The sequence below is a fragment of the Carettochelys insculpta genome, chromosome 1 (assembly GCF_033958435.1).
Source record: "Carettochelys insculpta isolate YL-2023 chromosome 1, ASM3395843v1, whole genome shotgun sequence".
Classification (NCBI taxonomy): Eukaryota; Metazoa; Chordata; order Testudines; family Carettochelyidae; genus Carettochelys; species Carettochelys insculpta.
This window is the reverse complement of record NC_134137.1, coordinates 11,839,083-11,855,731: the sequence shown is the minus strand read 5'-3', so window position 1 is coordinate 11,855,731 and position 16,649 is coordinate 11,839,083. Positions and strand designations below refer to the sequence as shown.

At 58.7% G+C, this 16,649-nt stretch overlaps 2 protein-coding genes across 7 annotated transcripts; one reads left to right on the top strand and one right to left on the bottom strand.

The window, feature by feature from the left end:
* Positions 1-125: 125 nt before the first annotated feature.
* Positions 126-4,331, top strand: ANAPC15 (anaphase promoting complex subunit 15). 2 transcript variants are annotated; one of them, XM_075016550.1, is made up of 5 exons: positions 126-276; positions 997-1,056; positions 1,673-1,732; positions 3,057-3,194; positions 3,897-4,331. In XM_075016550.1, exons 1-5 carry the CDS (start codon positions 157-159, stop codon positions 3,942-3,944), a joined length of 426 nt encoding a protein of 141 aa, XP_074872651.1. In that variant the 5' UTR covers positions 126-156; the 3' UTR covers positions 3,945-4,331. The 2 variants fall into 2 exon arrangements, with proteins under 2 accessions (XP_074872651.1, XP_074872730.1); XM_075016629.1 differs by lacking the exon at positions 997-1,056 and having other exon boundaries at positions 3,897-4,319.
* Positions 4,332-4,525: 194 nt separating this feature from the next.
* TOMT (transmembrane O-methyltransferase) lies at positions 4,526-15,026 on the bottom strand. 5 transcript variants are annotated; one of them, XM_075016345.1, is made up of 4 exons: positions 14,856-15,026; positions 12,870-13,175; positions 7,135-7,331; positions 4,526-6,628 (listed from the first exon to the last, which is right to left on the bottom strand). In XM_075016345.1, exons 2-4 carry the CDS (start codon positions 13,129-13,131, stop codon positions 6,308-6,310), a joined length of 780 nt encoding a protein of 259 aa, XP_074872446.1. In that variant the 5' UTR covers positions 13,132-13,175; positions 14,856-15,026; the 3' UTR covers positions 4,526-6,307. The 5 variants fall into 5 exon arrangements, with proteins under 5 accessions (XP_074872446.1, XP_074872362.1, XP_074872269.1 ...); XM_075016261.1 differs by lacking the exon at positions 14,856-15,026 and adding an exon at positions 14,751-14,819; XM_075016168.1 differs by lacking the exon at positions 14,856-15,026 and having other exon boundaries at positions 4,526-4,833; positions 6,403-6,628; positions 12,870-13,921.
* Between the last annotated feature and the right edge of the window lie 1,623 nt (positions 15,027-16,649).

Genomic DNA, 16,649 nt, shown 5'->3' with positions numbered 1-16,649 from the left:
CAAGACCTCCCACCGGCCGCCATAGCACAGGCGCTGCCGCGGCGCCCTCTCCGTCACTTCCGGCGTGCGAGAGAATATACTTCCGGGTTACCACTCTCTTCCCCCCCCCCCCACCCCCCAGCTAAGCCGCCTTGGGCTCCCGCCCCCTCCCCAGCCATGTCCACCCTCTTCCCCTCGTTGCTGCCGCGCGTCACCGAGTCGCTCTGGTTCAACCTGGACCGGCCCTGCGTGGACGAGAACGAGCTGCAGCAGCAGGAGCAGCAGCACCAGGCCTGGGTGGGTGGGGGAGGGGTGACGCGTCCCCCTCCCCCTCCCGCGGCTCCCTCAGGCCCCGGCGGTGACTCTGCCGCGCGCCGCGGCTGTTGGGGGTGGGGGCCTTGGTTGCGGCCTGGGCGGAAACTGAGGCAGGGCTGCGCGAGGCCCCCCGGGCGGGATCCCGCCAGTCAGCGGGGGGCGCAGTGCGGGGTCGCCGCCGGCCGGGGGGGGGCGGGGTCTGCTACCGCAGCCGGGGGTCGCGGGAGGGGGGTGGGGGGTTCAGAGCCTCGGCCGCTTCCCGGGAAGGGACTAGGGGCCCAGGGGGCCGGGGCCTCCCGCTCTCTGCTGGTGGCCACGCAGCTGAGCCCAGGCTGCCGCGGTCAGACCCCGCCCCCCGCGCGAGCAGCCTGGGGCGCCGCAGAGCCTGGCGCTGGGCTGGCTTCTGGCGCGTGGCCAGCTGCACGGCCGGCCGCGAGCCGGAGCTGGGAGTCCCGAGTTCCCAGGGTCCCAGGCCGCCCCCTGAGGCTTCTCTGCGCTCCCGGCTCCGCGGTGGCTAGAACTGGTGTTGTTAAAGTTGCACCCACGGGGCCGCTGCAGGCGAGGGTGCCCCAGTCCAGCCCTGGCACGTCATGGATGGGGCGCACCAGCGGGGCTGGAGCGGCCTCCCCATCTGCCCCCCCCCTTTAATTAGTTAACTGGTTAAACAGGATTTTATATCCTTCACTGGAACGTGCTCAGCAGACCTGGGAGCTGGAAAGCAGGGGATGGCTGTGCAGGGGTGACGTCAGTGAGCCTTTCAAGGTCAGGGTCGAGAAAATGGTGCTGGGGCCCTGGGCTGCGGGCAGAACCTTCCCTAGAGCGAGGTGTAAATGTAGGGCACATGTAGACATCAGATTCCCCGTGGCAGCTCTCATAAGAGTTGCTTTGTGAGCGCCGGGGCCTGTGAGTGAGGTGTAAGTTCAGACTGTGGTTTCAGTTGAATACAGTCTTCTCCAATTCCCGTGCTAAGCACTTAACAGAAGGCAGCGTTTTAAGCAGCTGCCACCAAGCAGCAGGAACATTAGTGGGTTTTTGCCCACGAAAGCTTAAGCTCCAAAATATCTGTTAATCTATAAGGTGCCACAGGACTTCTTGTTGTCAATTAAACGATCTTTATCCTTGAATCTTCCCTGACCCGAGAACTGCTGATTACCTAACAGCTGGGGTCATAGGTCAGTCAGTTGCTCTGTCTACTCTGAGGTGTGTCTCTGCCAACAGCCACTCACAGAGCTGTTAAAGGGTATATTGTGCAATACTTTCTCTGGGGAGAAACCAGGCTTATTTGTATCCCCCTCAGACAGTTGATTTGTAGGATGCTGTGCTTACGTGTTGCATAGCATCACTGTTTTTAAACTGACTGTTTTTCACACTCCCCCAGCTGCAGAGTATAGCAGAAAAAGACAATAATTTGGTCCCTATAGGAAAACCCGCCTCTGAGGTAAGGATCCTGGTGCCTTTGCTGTGCTGTGGGGTTTTGGTAATTAAGCAGGGAAGGTCAAGATCTGGAGATTGTGTAGTTAATAGTCCAGTGTGCTGTTTGTCACTCGCTGAACAAATGTGTAACTTCCCACCGAGGATTCTGGGTTGCGCGTTCCAGGGGTTCTCAAATGTCACTGCACCACAGCCCCTTCTGACAATGGAAATTACATCGTGACCCAGGGAGTGGGGACTGCCAGTACCTCTAAGCCGAAGTCTGGGCCCTGCTGCCCCTGACCTCCACACCCTGCGTGGGGATGTGGTGGGAGGGGGAAGCTGAAGCCTGGAGCCTGTAAACTGAACCCCACCACCTAGTGCTGGAACCCTTGGGCTTGGGCAGAAGAATAAGGGCTTTGGCCCCTGGCCTTAGCTAGTCTGCCATCAGCATTGATGACCCCATTAAAATGGGGTCGTGTCCCACTTTGGGGTCCTGCACCCTATGGGAAGTCCGAGGTGGGAGGCAGCATTTGCTGGACAAGCCCATTCCACACTCGCCCCACAGCAGCACCCCCTTGCCCTGCACGACCGTGATGACGAGGGGTAGCGGGCCATATTTCAGTGAGTGGCACCACTGCCCTATGCACCAGGTGCCATGTCCAGAGTGGGCACCGGGCCCTGCCCCTCAGGAAAAGAGCCGCTCTGTGCATGAATCTGCCTTGGCCTATTTTGTGTTCGTTTCTGTTTGCCAAAAGCCCCGGGGGTGCTGGCTGTAACTAGAGCTGCCACAAGGGGGGCATTGGGGCTTTGTACACCTGTGGCTGCCAGGAGCTCCGAGGGGGTCTGATCTGGTTAGAAGTACCCAGTGATCTGCATGTGCTGCCACTCCCTCCGGCTGGAAGCACCAGCTAGTCCCCTGCTCAGACTGCACGGGGGAGGATATGGCTGTGTTCCCACTCCTCTGGAAGGGGAGGCCCCCACCCAGTGGGGAGATTCCCTGCCAGGAAGGGGTGTGAATGAGGAGCGGTCTGGCGTGCTCGGTCTCTTCTGCCTTGGATAGTGGTGCTCAGTGGGTAGGGGGTGTCTCCTCTGCCGCCCTGGGGTGCTGAGCTGGTACGGTGGGGGGTGGAACTACAGGCTGGGGGAGGTCAGTGTGTGAGTGAGCCGGGAGAGCCCTGTGGGGGTGCAGGAGGCTCCAGACCAGAGGCGGGGTTGGTTCCTAGACTGTGGAGGGCAGGGAAGCCAGGCTGCAGAGAAGAGGGACTGCCAGGTCTCGGCAGGGGGGCGGGGCTGGCTGTGGGGCGGTGCTGCAGTGGGCTGACGGCTGTGGGTTACCCTGCGGCCTGCAGCATTACGATGAGGAGGAAGAGGAGGATGACGAAGACGATGAAGACAGCGAAGAGGATTCCGAGGACGATGAGGACATGCAGGACATGGACGAGATGAACGATTACAACGAGTCCCCGGACGATGGGGAGATCAATGAGGTACGTGGGGGTGGGGCCTGGTGAACCCCCCAGTGCATGAGAAGACCTGCAAAGAGGCGGCTGGGGAGAGCCACGCTACCCAGCTACCTTCATCGGCCAGCTGGGGAGGCAGTTGTACCCAGGCAGGCTCTTGGGGAGCAGGACAGGACAGTCTGGGCAATTCCCTTTCTCCGCGCCCCACTGTATCTCCAGACGTAGCACGGGAGCGAGCCTGCTGGTCATTCGACCCCAGCTCCAGTCTCTGCCTGTCCCTGAGCTATTCTTCACTGAACAGCTGCACTGATCCCTTGCTGGCACCTCGCCTGGCCTCATTTGGGGGCTCTCCTGGTAGCCCCCTTTTGCTTCCTGAGCCCTGCTGACAAATCCCTCACTCCTGCTGTGGGAGTCCGGGGGGAGCCAAGAACTCTCCAGGGGTCGGTGGTATTTCCGGAGATCGGTGGTGACGCTGAGCTGCCTTGGGGAGCCTTCTAGTTACCCCCACGAGCTGGGGAGTGTTGCTTTCCCAGTTTGATAGAGGCCCAAAGGTGTTCATTTGTCCCAGGTTGCTTAGCACCAGCGCTAACAGCAGCACCGAGGAGTCCCACCCCCCCCATTCCCATTCTCTGCACCACGGCCCATCACAGGCCAGTCCCCCCGGGCCGTCCGCTGGGAGTGGATTCGCTAACGCCGAGGGACCTAGCTCTGCTCTTTCCTTTGCCCCAGGTGGACATGGAAGGAGCTGAGCAAGACCAGGACCAGTGGATGATCTAACCCGGCTGCTTCTTGAGCAGGGCAAAGGCTGCTGGCATCCGCTGGAGCTGCCAGAGGGCAGGAGAGCACCCCCTCTGGCTTGGCACTGCCTACGGGCATCAGTGGGCCAGCTTGGTTGGCGCAGGTCTGATGGACGGCAGCACTCGGAGGCCCTGGTTAGGGCAGTGCCCCCCTCCCTGCCGTCCGTCTTGTGACACGTGTGTGCATGGACAAGAGGCTGGGGGAGCTGCAGGCCCCACAGCCGAGCCGGCTGGAGAGGAGCTTCTGTCTTGGGGCCTCTCTGCGTTACTGCCTCTTCCAGGGCTCTGCATGGGGACTGTGGGCCAGCTGGGGTGGGACCGAGCTGCTGGGGCTGGCTTCGTGCACTCTGGCTTGCCCAGAAATAGGGGGGGGTCCCAATAAATAACACTTAGAAACAATTCTGTCAGGCTGTTTATTAGGAGTAGTACGGTTGCACCTAGAAGCCCACCTGAGATCAAGGCCCCCCTGTGCCAGGTGCTGTACATTTACTGTGTAAGAGGCAGCCTGTCATGTCATGTGGAAGGGCGACTCCCTAGCATAGAGCTGGTGAGTCAGGGAGCAGCTCTCTCTCCCCCAGTGGAGAGCAGCTGGGCTGCTCACCCATCACTTCGCTCCCACAGTGACGACACAGAGAGCTCTGTGCAAGCCTCAACGTAACGGCAGGCGGTTCAGGTCTATCGTGCTGGCCGCGGGAAATGCCAAGTGGCCAGGCAGTTCAGCTGTGCAGCGAGGGGCCTGTCAGCAGGGCCATGGCTTCGTTAAAGTCCAAGGAACAGACAAGACCAACGTGTTTCTCGGGGGTCGCCTCGCATGGCCGCGTCTGGGCATCAGCTTTGCTGTCAGGGTGCCCTGAGCTAGGCCCCTGTTGCTGTGGGGGAGGAGCACAGTGTGTAAGCCGTGTAGTTGTGGGCCCCAGTAACGAAGTTCCCTGTGGGATCTGCATGGCCCCAGCAGCAGGTGTTTGGCTCTGTCTGTTAGCGAGGGGGGGTGACGTGCCACATTTGGCTCCGTCGGAGTTGGGAGGGGGCTGGACGTAGGGCTGGGTTGGGCCCGGCTCAGGAGCTGCTTAGCAATTAGCCAGAGGCTTCCAAGGGTGGTCTGTGGCAGTGTGGTGGGTAAGGTATTTATCTGTCCCTCTCCTCCTTCCCCTCCAGTAGCATTGGAGCTCCTCGCACACCCCAGGCACGGCAGTGCGACTGTCCCCATTGTACCGAAGGGAAACTGTGCCACTGGCAGAGTGTCTGTGGTAGAGCGGGAAATGGAGCTCAGCTCTAAATCCATCATTAGCAGCCTAAACCCTGGCCCATCCTTGCTCACTGTAGGAGCGTAGCGCCTTGGGTCTGTGATAGAACCCTCCGTATTTCACGCTAACCCCTGGCTTATACCGTGTCTGGGGTGGGCAGAGTTAAGGTTACAGGGTGGTTTTGTGCTCTGTTGAAATGTTCTGGCCGGAGGGTGAGGTGACTTAAAGCCTGAGAGAGGAGATGTGTCCCTCCGGCTTTGGGAAGCGGCGTTCAGGACAGTGACTCGCCCCATGAGCCCGGCCCAGAGCCCTGGTGTCCTGCCACCCTCTCTGCTGGCCCAGGTGTGCCAGTAGCTCTCCGGCCTGCTCAGGGAAGCCAGCCGATTGGCTGGCTCTGCTGCCACTGCGCAGGCCCACCTCCAAATCCCAGCTGAGCCAGAGGGTTCCAATGGCCCTAGGTGAAACAGGCTGCCCCTTCCTGAGTGGTGCTCACGGTAACCAGCCTGGGGCAGGCAGCTTGGCATGGAGGCTGGGGGGAGGTGAAGATTCAGCAACACCCCCCTTGTTTGCTAGCGTGGATGTCTCCTGCAGGGTGCTGAGACCCAGGGAAGACACAGGCCTTGCCCCCAGGAGGCCCAGAGGAAAGGCCAGGCTGCTGTCACCTCACCCTTTAAACCTCGAGGCAGGCCAGGGGCCCTGGGTGCAGGAAAAGGCCTGAAGACTAGAGCGACGGGAGGGGGCAGGTGACGCCTCTGTGGTGCTTGCAGCCAGTAGGCATGTGTGAGGGCTGGTTCGTGGTGGGTACGTGACCCTGATGCCTCCATTCACATGCGTGTGCCTGCTGGTGTAAATGCAGAGTATGACTCTGGATGGTCACGCCTGGAAACAAGAGCAGGCTCTGGCTGACTGTCCACATACAGGCAGAGCAGAGAGGGGTCCATGGGCAGAGCAGGGGCAGCGTGGCCATGCTGTACGCAGCCACTCACCCAGCCCAGGATTTCCCTCTGCATGGCCAAGCGCAGCCGCCCCAGCACCGGTGCAGCAATGGGCTGGACTCACAGCAGGCCCAGCCAGGGACCCTCCCCTTGCCTGCGAGAACTCAGTCCAGGCCAGTGTAGGTGAGTTGGGCCATGCCGTCAGGGATGGCCCGGAAGTACTCCAGGCTGGTCCTGTGCATCTTCCACTGGTACTTGCCGCAGGTCTTGACGTACTGCAGGAAGTGGGGTGCCCCGGGGAAGACCACGTTGTCGGCCACGATGGTGGTGCCCTTGAGCAGCAGGCCGTGGGCTTCCAGCAGCTGGAGGTCCCGCAAGTAGCAGCGCTTCCAGTGGTCCATGAAGACAAAGTCGGCCTTGAGCAGTCCATGCTTCTCCTTCAGCTGTGGGATCACCTCCTCCGAGGTGCCCACAATTAGCTCCACCTGCGCTGGGGAGAGGCAGGAGGTTACATGCTCTGCAGCCCCTCCTGGGGGATCCTACAGCACCATGCAAACCCAGGGCTCTAGCAGCCTGAGATCAGCCCTTCAAAATGCAGCCATCTCGGGGGTGGAATCCGGCAGTGTGTTCAACAGCCAACAAGAAAGCTGTGTGCCATTCAAGATAGGACAGGGAGAGGAGAAGCTCTGCCAGTTGAAACCACAGGGGGACTTAGAGTGCATGGTCCAGGAAACTGAGGCTATGGGATTAGTGTTTGGGCCAGATTCCAAGGCAGGAATTCTGTACTCCTGCCTGAAATTCCCCTGGCTGGGGCCTTAGGTGGGTGTTGTAAGTCTCACCTGCCCCTCCCCCCTACCTGAAAGGCTGCCAGATTCTGCCTCCGGAGCCGCTCACGCCTGACTGTTTTCACTGAGATTAGTTTGGAATAAGGTAGGAAACGGGCTGTGCATCTGCAGGGCAGGACGGGCCCCCAGGGTAGGGAGTGACTCACAGTGTCCTCGTCGAAGCCTGCCAGGCGGATGACCTTCTCAGCCACGGCGGCATTACGTGGATCCATCTCCACGGTGTAGAGCCGGGCGCCCATGGGTAGGCACTGGGCCATGAGGATGGTGGCATAACCACAATACGTGCCCAGCTCCAGCACGGTGAGTGGCGTCGTCTCATAAATCAGACGGTCCAGGATCTTCCCTGCAGGGCAGAATGAACCTTGTGAGGTCAGGTCACCCCACTCCAGCCCCTCACCCCAGCTAACCCATCCAGTAAAGCCTTGGCCAGAGCGGGATTGTCCCCTGAGATCTGTTCCCCAGCACTCTGGCTTCTAACTGGAGGATGGATGTAAATCAAAGCATTTAATCACCAGTTGTCATTGGTAAGCAGGAAACTTTGATTTAGATCAATTTCAGTCATGTCTCCTTCTTGTACTTTTCAGTTACTGTCCTCCTGAAAGGTTGTGGCTCGCTGCATTGTTGCCATTCAAATGTTGATTTGCAAATAAAGCTCGCCTCTGGCCTGGCTTCTTTATGCTAACCGAGAGGCTAAATGTCTAAAACCAAAAATTAAACCTTTAAAAACTTCACCTGCCTTAACTGAGCTGTATACATAAGGCGGAAAGTTCATCACACCAGATTTTCCATTTAAAATTCCCAGGTGTGTTAAACAAAGAAATGGCTGTGTCATTAGTGAACCAAACTGATGATTTCTGATCACCTTGTCTTGCATGAATCCAGTATTAGAACTAGTCGATATCATCCTCTCAGATACCTAAGTTTTATTGAGAGTTTGGACCAGGGTACAAGCTTTCCTGCTTTTCCAAACCCACCGGGTTTAAGGAGAGTGAATGATCTAGTCATTGAGCTGAACTGGTTGAAGAAATGGAAATAAATATTTTTGTTGCACCTGCAGAGGAGGCCACTGTTGTCAAAAGCCGGTTTAGAATCCAGCCGAGCAACTCTAGTTCCAAGGGGCTTTGCCTGTGACTTCTGCCAGTTGCATGAGTTCAGTTTCTTCAAAGTTTGGCAGCAAACATTCAGGGCTTAATAGTTGGCGTGTTTAATGTAGAGTCATTTAACTAATTATCACAGGCTTAGGCCTTAGCCTAGGTTGGCTATTTCAAAATTGACTTTAAATAGTGTTATGTAACTGAAAACAAGCAAGTGTTTCATTTAAATGTTAAAAAATCCAATTTAAATCATGTTTCAAATCATAGAATACTAGGACTGGAAGGGAACTCGAGAGGCCATCGAGTCCAGCCCCCTGCCCCAATGGTAGGACCAACCCTAATTTCTAACCCAAACCCTCAACCCTAACCATGAGTCCCAAATCCTAAACCTTGACTCTAACCCCCTAACTCTTAGTCTAACTCCCTATCCCCACCCCGCTCCCTATCTCTAACTCCAAACCCCTATGACACTTAACCCCCAAACATGACCCTTAATCCTGACCCTAACCCTAAACCCAACCCAGCCCCCTTACTTCTAACCCAACCCTGAACCCTTTACCCCTAACGCTAACCCCTACTCTAATCCCTTACCCTGGCCCTTAGCCCCCATCCCCTAACCCAACCCTAACCTCTAACCCAGAGATTCTTTTTTAATCATCCAGTGTTACCCACCCTAGCTCCTGACCTCACCACTGGGCTGTTCTTTCCCAGTCTCAGAGATCCCACTCTTGAGGTACCGGCCTCTAGAGGCCACCTCCAAGCCGCACTTCACCCCATTACTCCCAGCTGTTTGGAAGGCGACGGAATAGCCTTGTGGTGTAGACGCAGGGTTGGGCATCGTGGCGCCTTATTCCACTCCCAGTTCTGCCACTGTGGCAGGTTGGGTCCCTGTTTGATGTCTCTGTGGGTTAGTGTTTGCTGTGTGTTTGTATAGGGCCTGGGGCAATACCTGTACTGAATAGCTGGGGCCAGAGCAGGGCTAACCCTGAGCTTTCTTCAATGCCTTAAATGAGTCCCCCTGTTCCCCTGGAGCTGGAAAGTGGCTGTGCTCAACCGGCCACATTTAGCAGCCTTTACAAAACAGCCCCCACCCTCCGTACCCCTGTGCTTCCTAGCGCGGAGAGGTGCTGCAGGAACATTCCCTTCCCCCCGGCCGTGGGAAGCATGAATGAGCCCTGTCCCCTAGCAGGGAGAGCCAGCTAGCAAGGGGGTGCAGCCCCCATTGGTGAGGTCCTGCACTGTCCAAGGGAGGCGCTGGGAACAGCACCGCCATGCTGCTCCGCACCCCAGCCCAGCGGCAGGTGGCCCTCTCGACAGCCGGCAGTTTCTCCCTCATCTCTAAACTTGTTCGCTCGCCCCCCACAAGGCAGCGCGTTTCCAGAGCCCGGCTGGCAGGTGGGGCCCTAACCAAGGTGTGATCTGCTCTGGGCCACGGGTTCGTGGCCATGAAAGGTTTCGCAAGGCTGGGCATAAGCCACCCCTGAGCAGCCAGAGCAGAGTGCGGTCGCCAGCTGCAGCAGCTTCAGAAGACAGGGCATCTGCCCTGCACTTGTGGGACATTTCCCTCTGGGACTCAGGTCTGGGGTGGGTCTCAGGTGGGAGCCCTGGGGTGCCAGCCAAGGTGACCTCTACCCTCTGTGAAGCTGTTCACTGCGAGGGATTAGATCCGCCATGGGAGCGGACAGAGAGACGCCCGGCGTGGCAGGGGCTGCCATGAGGTGCCCACCTGGCACTAGCAGCAGATGGAGTTGGTTGCTGTAAGATTTCTCTCTCTGGTGTAACAGCCCCTCGCTCTAGCTGCCGGCGTAGAACTGCCGCCTCCCAGTTTCCTTAGCTGGCCAGGCAGCATGGAGGAAAGCCCAGCTACCGGGGGGCCTCCATGGCACACGTCTGTGACCCCTCAGCCCAGCTCCCAGGAGGCAGGTGTCCATGCACTGAGAGACGCCACCATCCTCCCCATTTGGCCCCTTTGGCGTCTGATGCAGACTGAACAGGCAGGGAGCTAAGTCCAGGGCACCAGGCAGGTCTGGGGCAGGGAGAGGGACCCTCTGCTGAGGCTGCTGTGCACAGAGACCCTGTGGTTCTCATTGGCTCCCAGGGCCTGGTGACTGTCTCATTTCCTCCCTACGGCCGGGGCTGGCAGCTGAGCATGGGACCTACCAGACGCCGCAGGCTGCCCCCATAGGGCACTGCTGCCTTCCACTCCCCTCAGGCGAGCAGGGCTCAAGGCCGGGCCTGGTTTGTGAGTGCCAGGCTGGGCATCCCTGACTCTATCCAGGCCTCCCTGGAGCATGTCCAGCTGCAATGCAAATTCCAGCATCGGCACGAGCCACCCAGAGGGGCTGTTCCCATGGAACCAGCAGGCTGGAAACTGAACCGGGATAAACCAGGGGATGCTCCCACCTCCCCCACAGGGAGGTTGGCGGAGCCTGGGGGCAGGTTGGCTGTGCCCCTCTGCTTCCTCTGCGGGAACCAGCACTGCTGGTCAGGGGACCCAGCCTGAGCTGGTGCTGCCTGGCACGGTCAGGCCCAGCGACCCTGTCTGAGCTGACTCCTCTGGGCACCCACAACCTGCAGCTGGCTGTTGTAGCAGGGAGGCTCCCTGGAAATCACCATCAGCCTCCTCACCAGGAACTCTCCCTCCTGGCGTGCTCAGGATCTCAGCCTGGATGTGTGGGGCTGGCGTCTCGGGCCCAGGCCTGTGGAGAGGACAGGGTGGGCCTGGAGGCGGTGTCCTGGCACTTGAGCGTTGATGCCGAGGCCTTGGGAGCCTGACGTGCCAGTGCTGATCCCAGCTCCCTGTTAGCTGAGCACTGGGGCAGCTGATTAGCAGAGCCAGCAGTGTGTGTGTCTTTGGGTGGTGCATATCTGCCCAGGCCTTGGTGCACATAAGAAAATTTATTCTGCACAGGGATGGACAAAAAATTAGAGGGACCCCTGCCAGCTTCCCATACGGGCCCTTTCACTAGTGACTGTGTCTGTGACATGAAGGATCATCCTTCCCCTGGAGTCTGTTCTTCCTCTGTCCTTTTTATGGTCGGTGGGGGGGCCCTTGCTTCACAGCCTGTACCCATGGAGCCAGCGGTGCAGGCCTCAAACCCCTCCCTCACTTAGTATCAGCTGGGGCTCAACTGTTAGGGTAACAGAGCACCCTCGGCACCCCACAGCTGGGTTCTCCAAGGGGATGGGCAGCTCCCAGGTGGCTGTTCTGGAGCCAGATCTGTTTATAGGGCAGAATCCTCCCCCCGGCCTGGCATGCTCCCCTGGCCATGTCCGCAAATAACTCCCAGTCAGTTCCGTCACCGCCTAGCTCGCCTGGAATCTACCTGGGCTAAAGAGAACCACAGCCTCTGGGTGCTCTGTGTTAATCCCCTGCAGAGGTGTGTCCTGCCCCCTTCCCCCAGTTCATAGGGACAACACCAGCCAAAAGACATTGTGAAGAGCTGCGGCACAGCTGTGCCCGCCACTGCCCTGTTTTAGTTTGGAGTCAGAGCTGCTCTCCTGTGTGTCATAAGCCTTCTACTGCTCAGATGTAGTGGGGATTCTCTCTGGCTCACTGGGCAGGGGTTGGTGCTGGAGGAGCTGCGTTCCATGTTAAAGTTCTGAGCAGCCATGATGGGCAGCACGAGAGCCAGGCTCTTGCTGGGGCAGAAACTGCGGTTGTCTTCGCTGTGTGCAATTCAGCTGGGAGTATGGTGAGGTGGTACCAAATTCAGGCCACAGTGTGGTGGTGAGGGGGCTGCACGGCGCAAGGGGGGAGAGCTAAAACCAGTTACTTCTGACCACTAGTGCTCACCAGGTGGGTCTCACGTGAGTCGGGGGTGCTGAAGCACTCGGATAGGGATGGGGGCCGTGTTAAACCTGGAGACTGGGACTGAAGCCCCATGTCCTGGCCAGATTCAAGCTGGGGTAATTGCAGTTCTTCTCACACTTGGATTCGCTTTCCCCTTTCTCTTCCTGATTCAGTCATACGATGTTACTCCACTTTGGAAGGAACAGTCAACTTCATGGGAAGTGACTCTCTAGGAAGGAGCACTGCAGAGAGGGATCTAGGAGCTATAGTGGACCACAAGTTAAACATGGGTCAACAGTGTGATGCTGTTGCAAAAAAACCAAACGTGATTCTGGGCTGCGTTAACAGGAGTATTGAGAACAAGACACGAGAAGTCATTCTTCCGCTCTACTCGGTGCTCATTAGGCCTCAGTTGGAGTATTGCGTCCAGTTCTGGGCACTATTTCCAGACAGACGTGGAGAAATTGGAGAAGGTCCAGAGAAGAGCAACAAGAATGATGAAAGGTCTAGAGAACATGAGCTCTGAGAGAAGACTGAAAGACCTGGGCTTGTTTAGTTTAGAAAAGAGAAGACTTAGAGGGGACATGAGAGCGGTTTTCAAGGGTTACAAGGAGGAGGGAGAAAACTTGTTCTCCTTGGCCTCTGAGAATAGAACACAAAGCAATGGGCTTAAACTGCAGCACGGGAGGCTTAGGTTGGACATTAGGAAAAAGTTCGTAACTGTCAGGGTGATCGAACACAAAACCGCGGGAGGTTGTGGAATCTCCATCGCTGGAGATATTTAAGAGCAGGTTAGACAGACGTCTGTCGGGGATGGTCTAGATGGTGCTTGGTGCTGCCCAGAGGGCAGGGGACTGGACTCGATGACCTTTTGAGGTCCCTTCCAGTTCTACTGTTCTACATTGCTGTGAGCTGTTGCACAGCTGCTATGTTCCACCCCAGAGGCCGCTGCATCTTTCAGTGATGCCCCCACCACAGGTGGCCGAGCCCTTACCTTTGTGGGGCCCCACGTTGCTGAGGTACTCGCAGTGGTAGCACCACTGGTCGAAGGTCTCGAGGATGTGCTGGGGGTCACCGGGGATGGCGTGCGTGAGGACGTACTGGAAGGCCCGTTCCTCCCGGGAGAGGCCGGTCAGACAGTCCTGCAGCCGGCGCACCAGCACGGCCCGGTAGAACAGCAGGAAGTAGTGCCGGTAGCGGATGATCAGGGTGACCAGGAAGGGGATGAAGGCCAGAGCGATGGCGGGGGAGACCATCTCAGCAGCTGTGCAGAGCAGATGGCGGGTGGGAGACCAGCAGACTAGAGAGTAAGAGGACAGGTAGGAGGCCTGGAGCCCGGATCCAGCTGGGTGAATGGAACTCACTGGTCCACAGGTCTTATATCCCCCCTCCAGCAGCTGGCCCACATCGGAGGACAACAACCTACTACTACCAGCGATCCACAGCCTTTGCTTGCAGCTGGTGAGCTCACTGGGACGGGGACTTCCCATAGCAGTGGAAAACTGTGAGAGCCTCCCTAATGCAGCCAAGAAGTCACCTAGTTAATGAGGACGTGGGGCACCGCCCCACCTCCGGCGGCGGAAGCAGAGCCTGACTGACTCCTGCGCATTGGAGCAGAGCTGACCTCCTGGAGAGATGTTTCACAAGAGACAACTGGCCTGAATACACAGGGAACCGGGGGGCCTTTAGCTGCCCAGCCCAGTTTGGGGTGCTTTCTGGTCGGGACTGGTCTGGCTCTTTGCACATATTAACTACTTCCTGCTGGAACCCTTCTCAGGCAGGCGCAATCCCCCCTATGTTGCAGATGGGGAAACTGAGGCACAGGGCCATTACAGCCACAGGCTCCAAACGTGGGTGTCTGAAACCTGTTCTGCCCCTCGGGGTTTCAGTGCCTCTCTCGGGGCTCCTGACCGAGCACCTCAGGTCAGTGGCTCACGTTGCAGCCTGTCTCTTGGGGTGGGGGCGCGACTCACAGCCTCCCACGGTTCCTGTTACCAGGCCCAGGCGCTTGCTCCTCCCTCGAGCCGCACTGCCTCTGTCAGGCTGGGGCTGGCTTCAGGGACTTCCTGCAGCCCTCCCGCGAGGAGACCCCGTCTGCAGCTGTCCCCCTGCTGCCAGGTTGTCCCCAGAACTCACCTGGGGCTCCCCTGGCCGGAGGGGCCAGGGAGGGCTCAGCCTGGGTGACTCATCTACCTCCCGGCTCCAGGCAGGAAAGGCCGAGGTGACTGGTTCACGGTTCTGCTCTTGGGTCCCCAGGCCGCTGTCACTGCCCCCCGCTCCCCCCCAGTGTGGTTGAAAAGAGCCCAGAGAACCTCCAGCACAAGGAGATCCTCCTCTCAGACACAGGCCCAGCCTAGCCTGCTCTCAGGACAGCCCCTTCGCAGGCTCCTCCAGCGTGGGCGGCCCCCCCGGGGGTGCTGCCCTGGGCCAGCCCCACTGCAGGTCAGGGGGCAGGGCTGTGTCCAGCACCTTCGGCGCTCTGGCTGGTCTCAGCCGCAAGGCAGACGAGGGGGCTGAGACCAGCGGCTGGATCGCATGGGTGGAGAACAGCTGGGTCCCTGAGCTGACACAGGTGGCGGAGAGCACCCAGCTGTCACCCCCCCAGCCTGCCCAGCACCTCTCAGCCCCCCCGTGTGCCCCCTCCCTTCCCCAGCACATCCTCCCCCCCACCCCCCGCCCATCTCACGCCCTCTCCCCGGGAAGTGTAGCCAGAGGAGAATGCTGCTGCTTGGCTCCCCGCTCAGCCGGCCTGGGACTCCTCGCCACAGAGCTGCTCCCGGGCCCTTGCCCCATCCCCCGGTATCTGCTGCCACTCTCTGGGGCAGCCCCCGCCTCGGCGCGGCTGGTAGCCAGCATGAGCTGAGCGAGCTCCTACCCGTCCGTTCCCGAGTGGCTCCTCGGTCTGCAGAGGGCCCGGCTGGCAGCGGGCGACCAGCCGCCCTCCCTCCGCCTCACCACCCCCTTAATTATGGATTGTCACCTGAGCCGCCGCAGCAGTGCAGCTCCAGTTACCGGCCCCGTCTGTGCAGGCCCTGAGCCTGCCCATCACCCGGGAGCCAGCCACGCTGGGCTGAGCAGCCTGGCCTTTTGCTTCTGAAGGCGTCTGTCAGGGATGCCGTCTGCCGACATTCCTGCCAGCCACTTCCCAGGAGGCAGATCCTGCTCATGGTGCTTTGGCATCTGAAAGAACTGGGCCAGTCCCCTGCCAGCCCCTGGGTATGTCACACCTTACAGCAGGCTGGGGGCAGGGAGGTGAAGTGATTGATTGGCTAGGTCACGAAGCAGGCGTCTTATGTTCCTAGCTTCGGTTTCCCACAGCATCCTTCACCCTGGCATCGCACAGGGTTGCCCAGGTGCTCCGTTTGCAACCAGGACACCCAGTCAAAAAGGGATCCAGGCACCTCTGGTTGGCATTGCCTGCCAGGCCATTCAAAGTCTGGTCGGCGGCGTGGCAGGGCCCTGGGGCTAAGCCAGGCTCCACCCTGCTTGCCTTCTCCCCAGCTCTGGGAGGCACTGCCTCATCGGGCCTGCAGCTGTAAGCACAGAGCTCATCGGCCAGACGACCTTCCAGGGGAGCCCCTTCAGCGCAAACCACAGCTGCATAGGGGATGTGTCTTAACAGTGAGAAGGTCACTAGGTCCCCCCCAGCTGGTGCTCCTGAGCAGTGGGAGTAGGGTGACTGGACAGCTTGGTATCAGGAGCTTTGTCTTATACGGCCTACCTTTTAAGCACCCGTTATTTTTTTCCGTGGCTGCTTGAGCCTCCGAGTTGGCCTGGAGTCAATGCCTAGATGCACTGTGAGACAATCAGGCCAGAGGGCAACAGGAGAGCAGTGGACAGGAAATATATTACCCCCAGATTAAGTAGGTCCCTGTTTCCAGGATAAACTAATGGAGGCTAATCCAGCACCAGCCAGAGCTTGCCAGAATCTGGCAGGGCAATCAAGCCAAATAAAGTACCTGGAGCCAATCAGTTTTCCAGAGGCAAGGGAGACAGGCTAATCAGAAAACTGAGGGCCAGTTAAGAACCTGTTAAGACTGGTTACAAAGGGCTCCTCTTCTGTTGGCTCTGCACACTTGAGCTGAGGAGAGGAGGTGCTGGGGAGGATCTGAGAGAAGCAAGCACAAGCAGGTACCAGAAAGAAGACCCTGCAAGTAAGGATGATGCAGGGGAGGGCGGTGAGGAAGTGGCCCAGGGAATTGTAGCTGTCACACAGCTGTCATTAGAGACATTTGCAGGTAGCTGCTCTCACCAGAAGGGGACAGGCCTGGGTTTTACCCACCCCCTCTCCCCAGTACAGCACCGGACCAGGACTCATTCGTCCTGCTCTGTGCCACTCAGAAGGGCCACAGAGTCTCTGGAATTCGGCTTCCCCTCTTCCCCCGAGGCTGGCCAACAATGAGAGCAGCTCAACACACAAGCGGGAGCCCAAGAGAAGGTGCCTAAACCGAGTGCTGCTGGGAGCCAGCTAAGTGCACAAGCCCACCCAGGATGAGGAAGGGCTTTGTCCCAACAGCCAGGTATGCGCGCGCGCACACACACACACACACACACGTCAGTGAGCACGCACTGACACAGCGTGGACACGGGTATTTTATCCTTTCAAAGGCTTGTTTTTATAACACGGCCCCTCGGCCCTAGCAGCTGGGGGCCAGTCTCAGATCTCCAGCCGGTGGCTTCCCACCCACAAAGCCAGCAGTTGGCCCAACGGACGAGGGTTGTGTTAACAAACAGGACCGTTCCCCCTGTGTTTAACCCATAGGCAGTACTGCTA

Coding starts and splice junctions, on each gene's coding strand:
- ANAPC15 (XM_075016550.1), top strand. CDS start 157: ATGTCCACCCTCTTCCCCTCGTTGCTGCCGCGCGTCACCGAGTCGCTC. Junction 1,733..3,056: donor TAGGAAAACCCGCCTCTGAG/GTAAGGATCCTG, acceptor TGCGGCCTGCAG/CATTACGATGAGGAGGAAGA. Junction 3,195..3,896: donor ACGATGGGGAGATCAATGAG/GTACGTGGGGGT, acceptor CCTTTGCCCCAG/GTGGACATGGAAGGAGCTGA.
- TOMT (XM_075016083.1), bottom strand. CDS start 13,365: ATGGGAAGTCCCCGTCCCAGTGAGCTCACCAGCTGCAAGCAAAGGCTG. Junction 7,332..12,869: donor CAACGTGGGGCCCCACAAAG/GTAAGGGCTCGG, acceptor TCTGCCCTGCAG/GGAAGATCCTGGACCGTCTG. Junction 6,629..7,134: donor CAGGCTTCGACGAGGACACT/GTGAGTCACTCC, acceptor TCCCCAGCGCAG/GTGGAGCTAATTGTGGGCAC.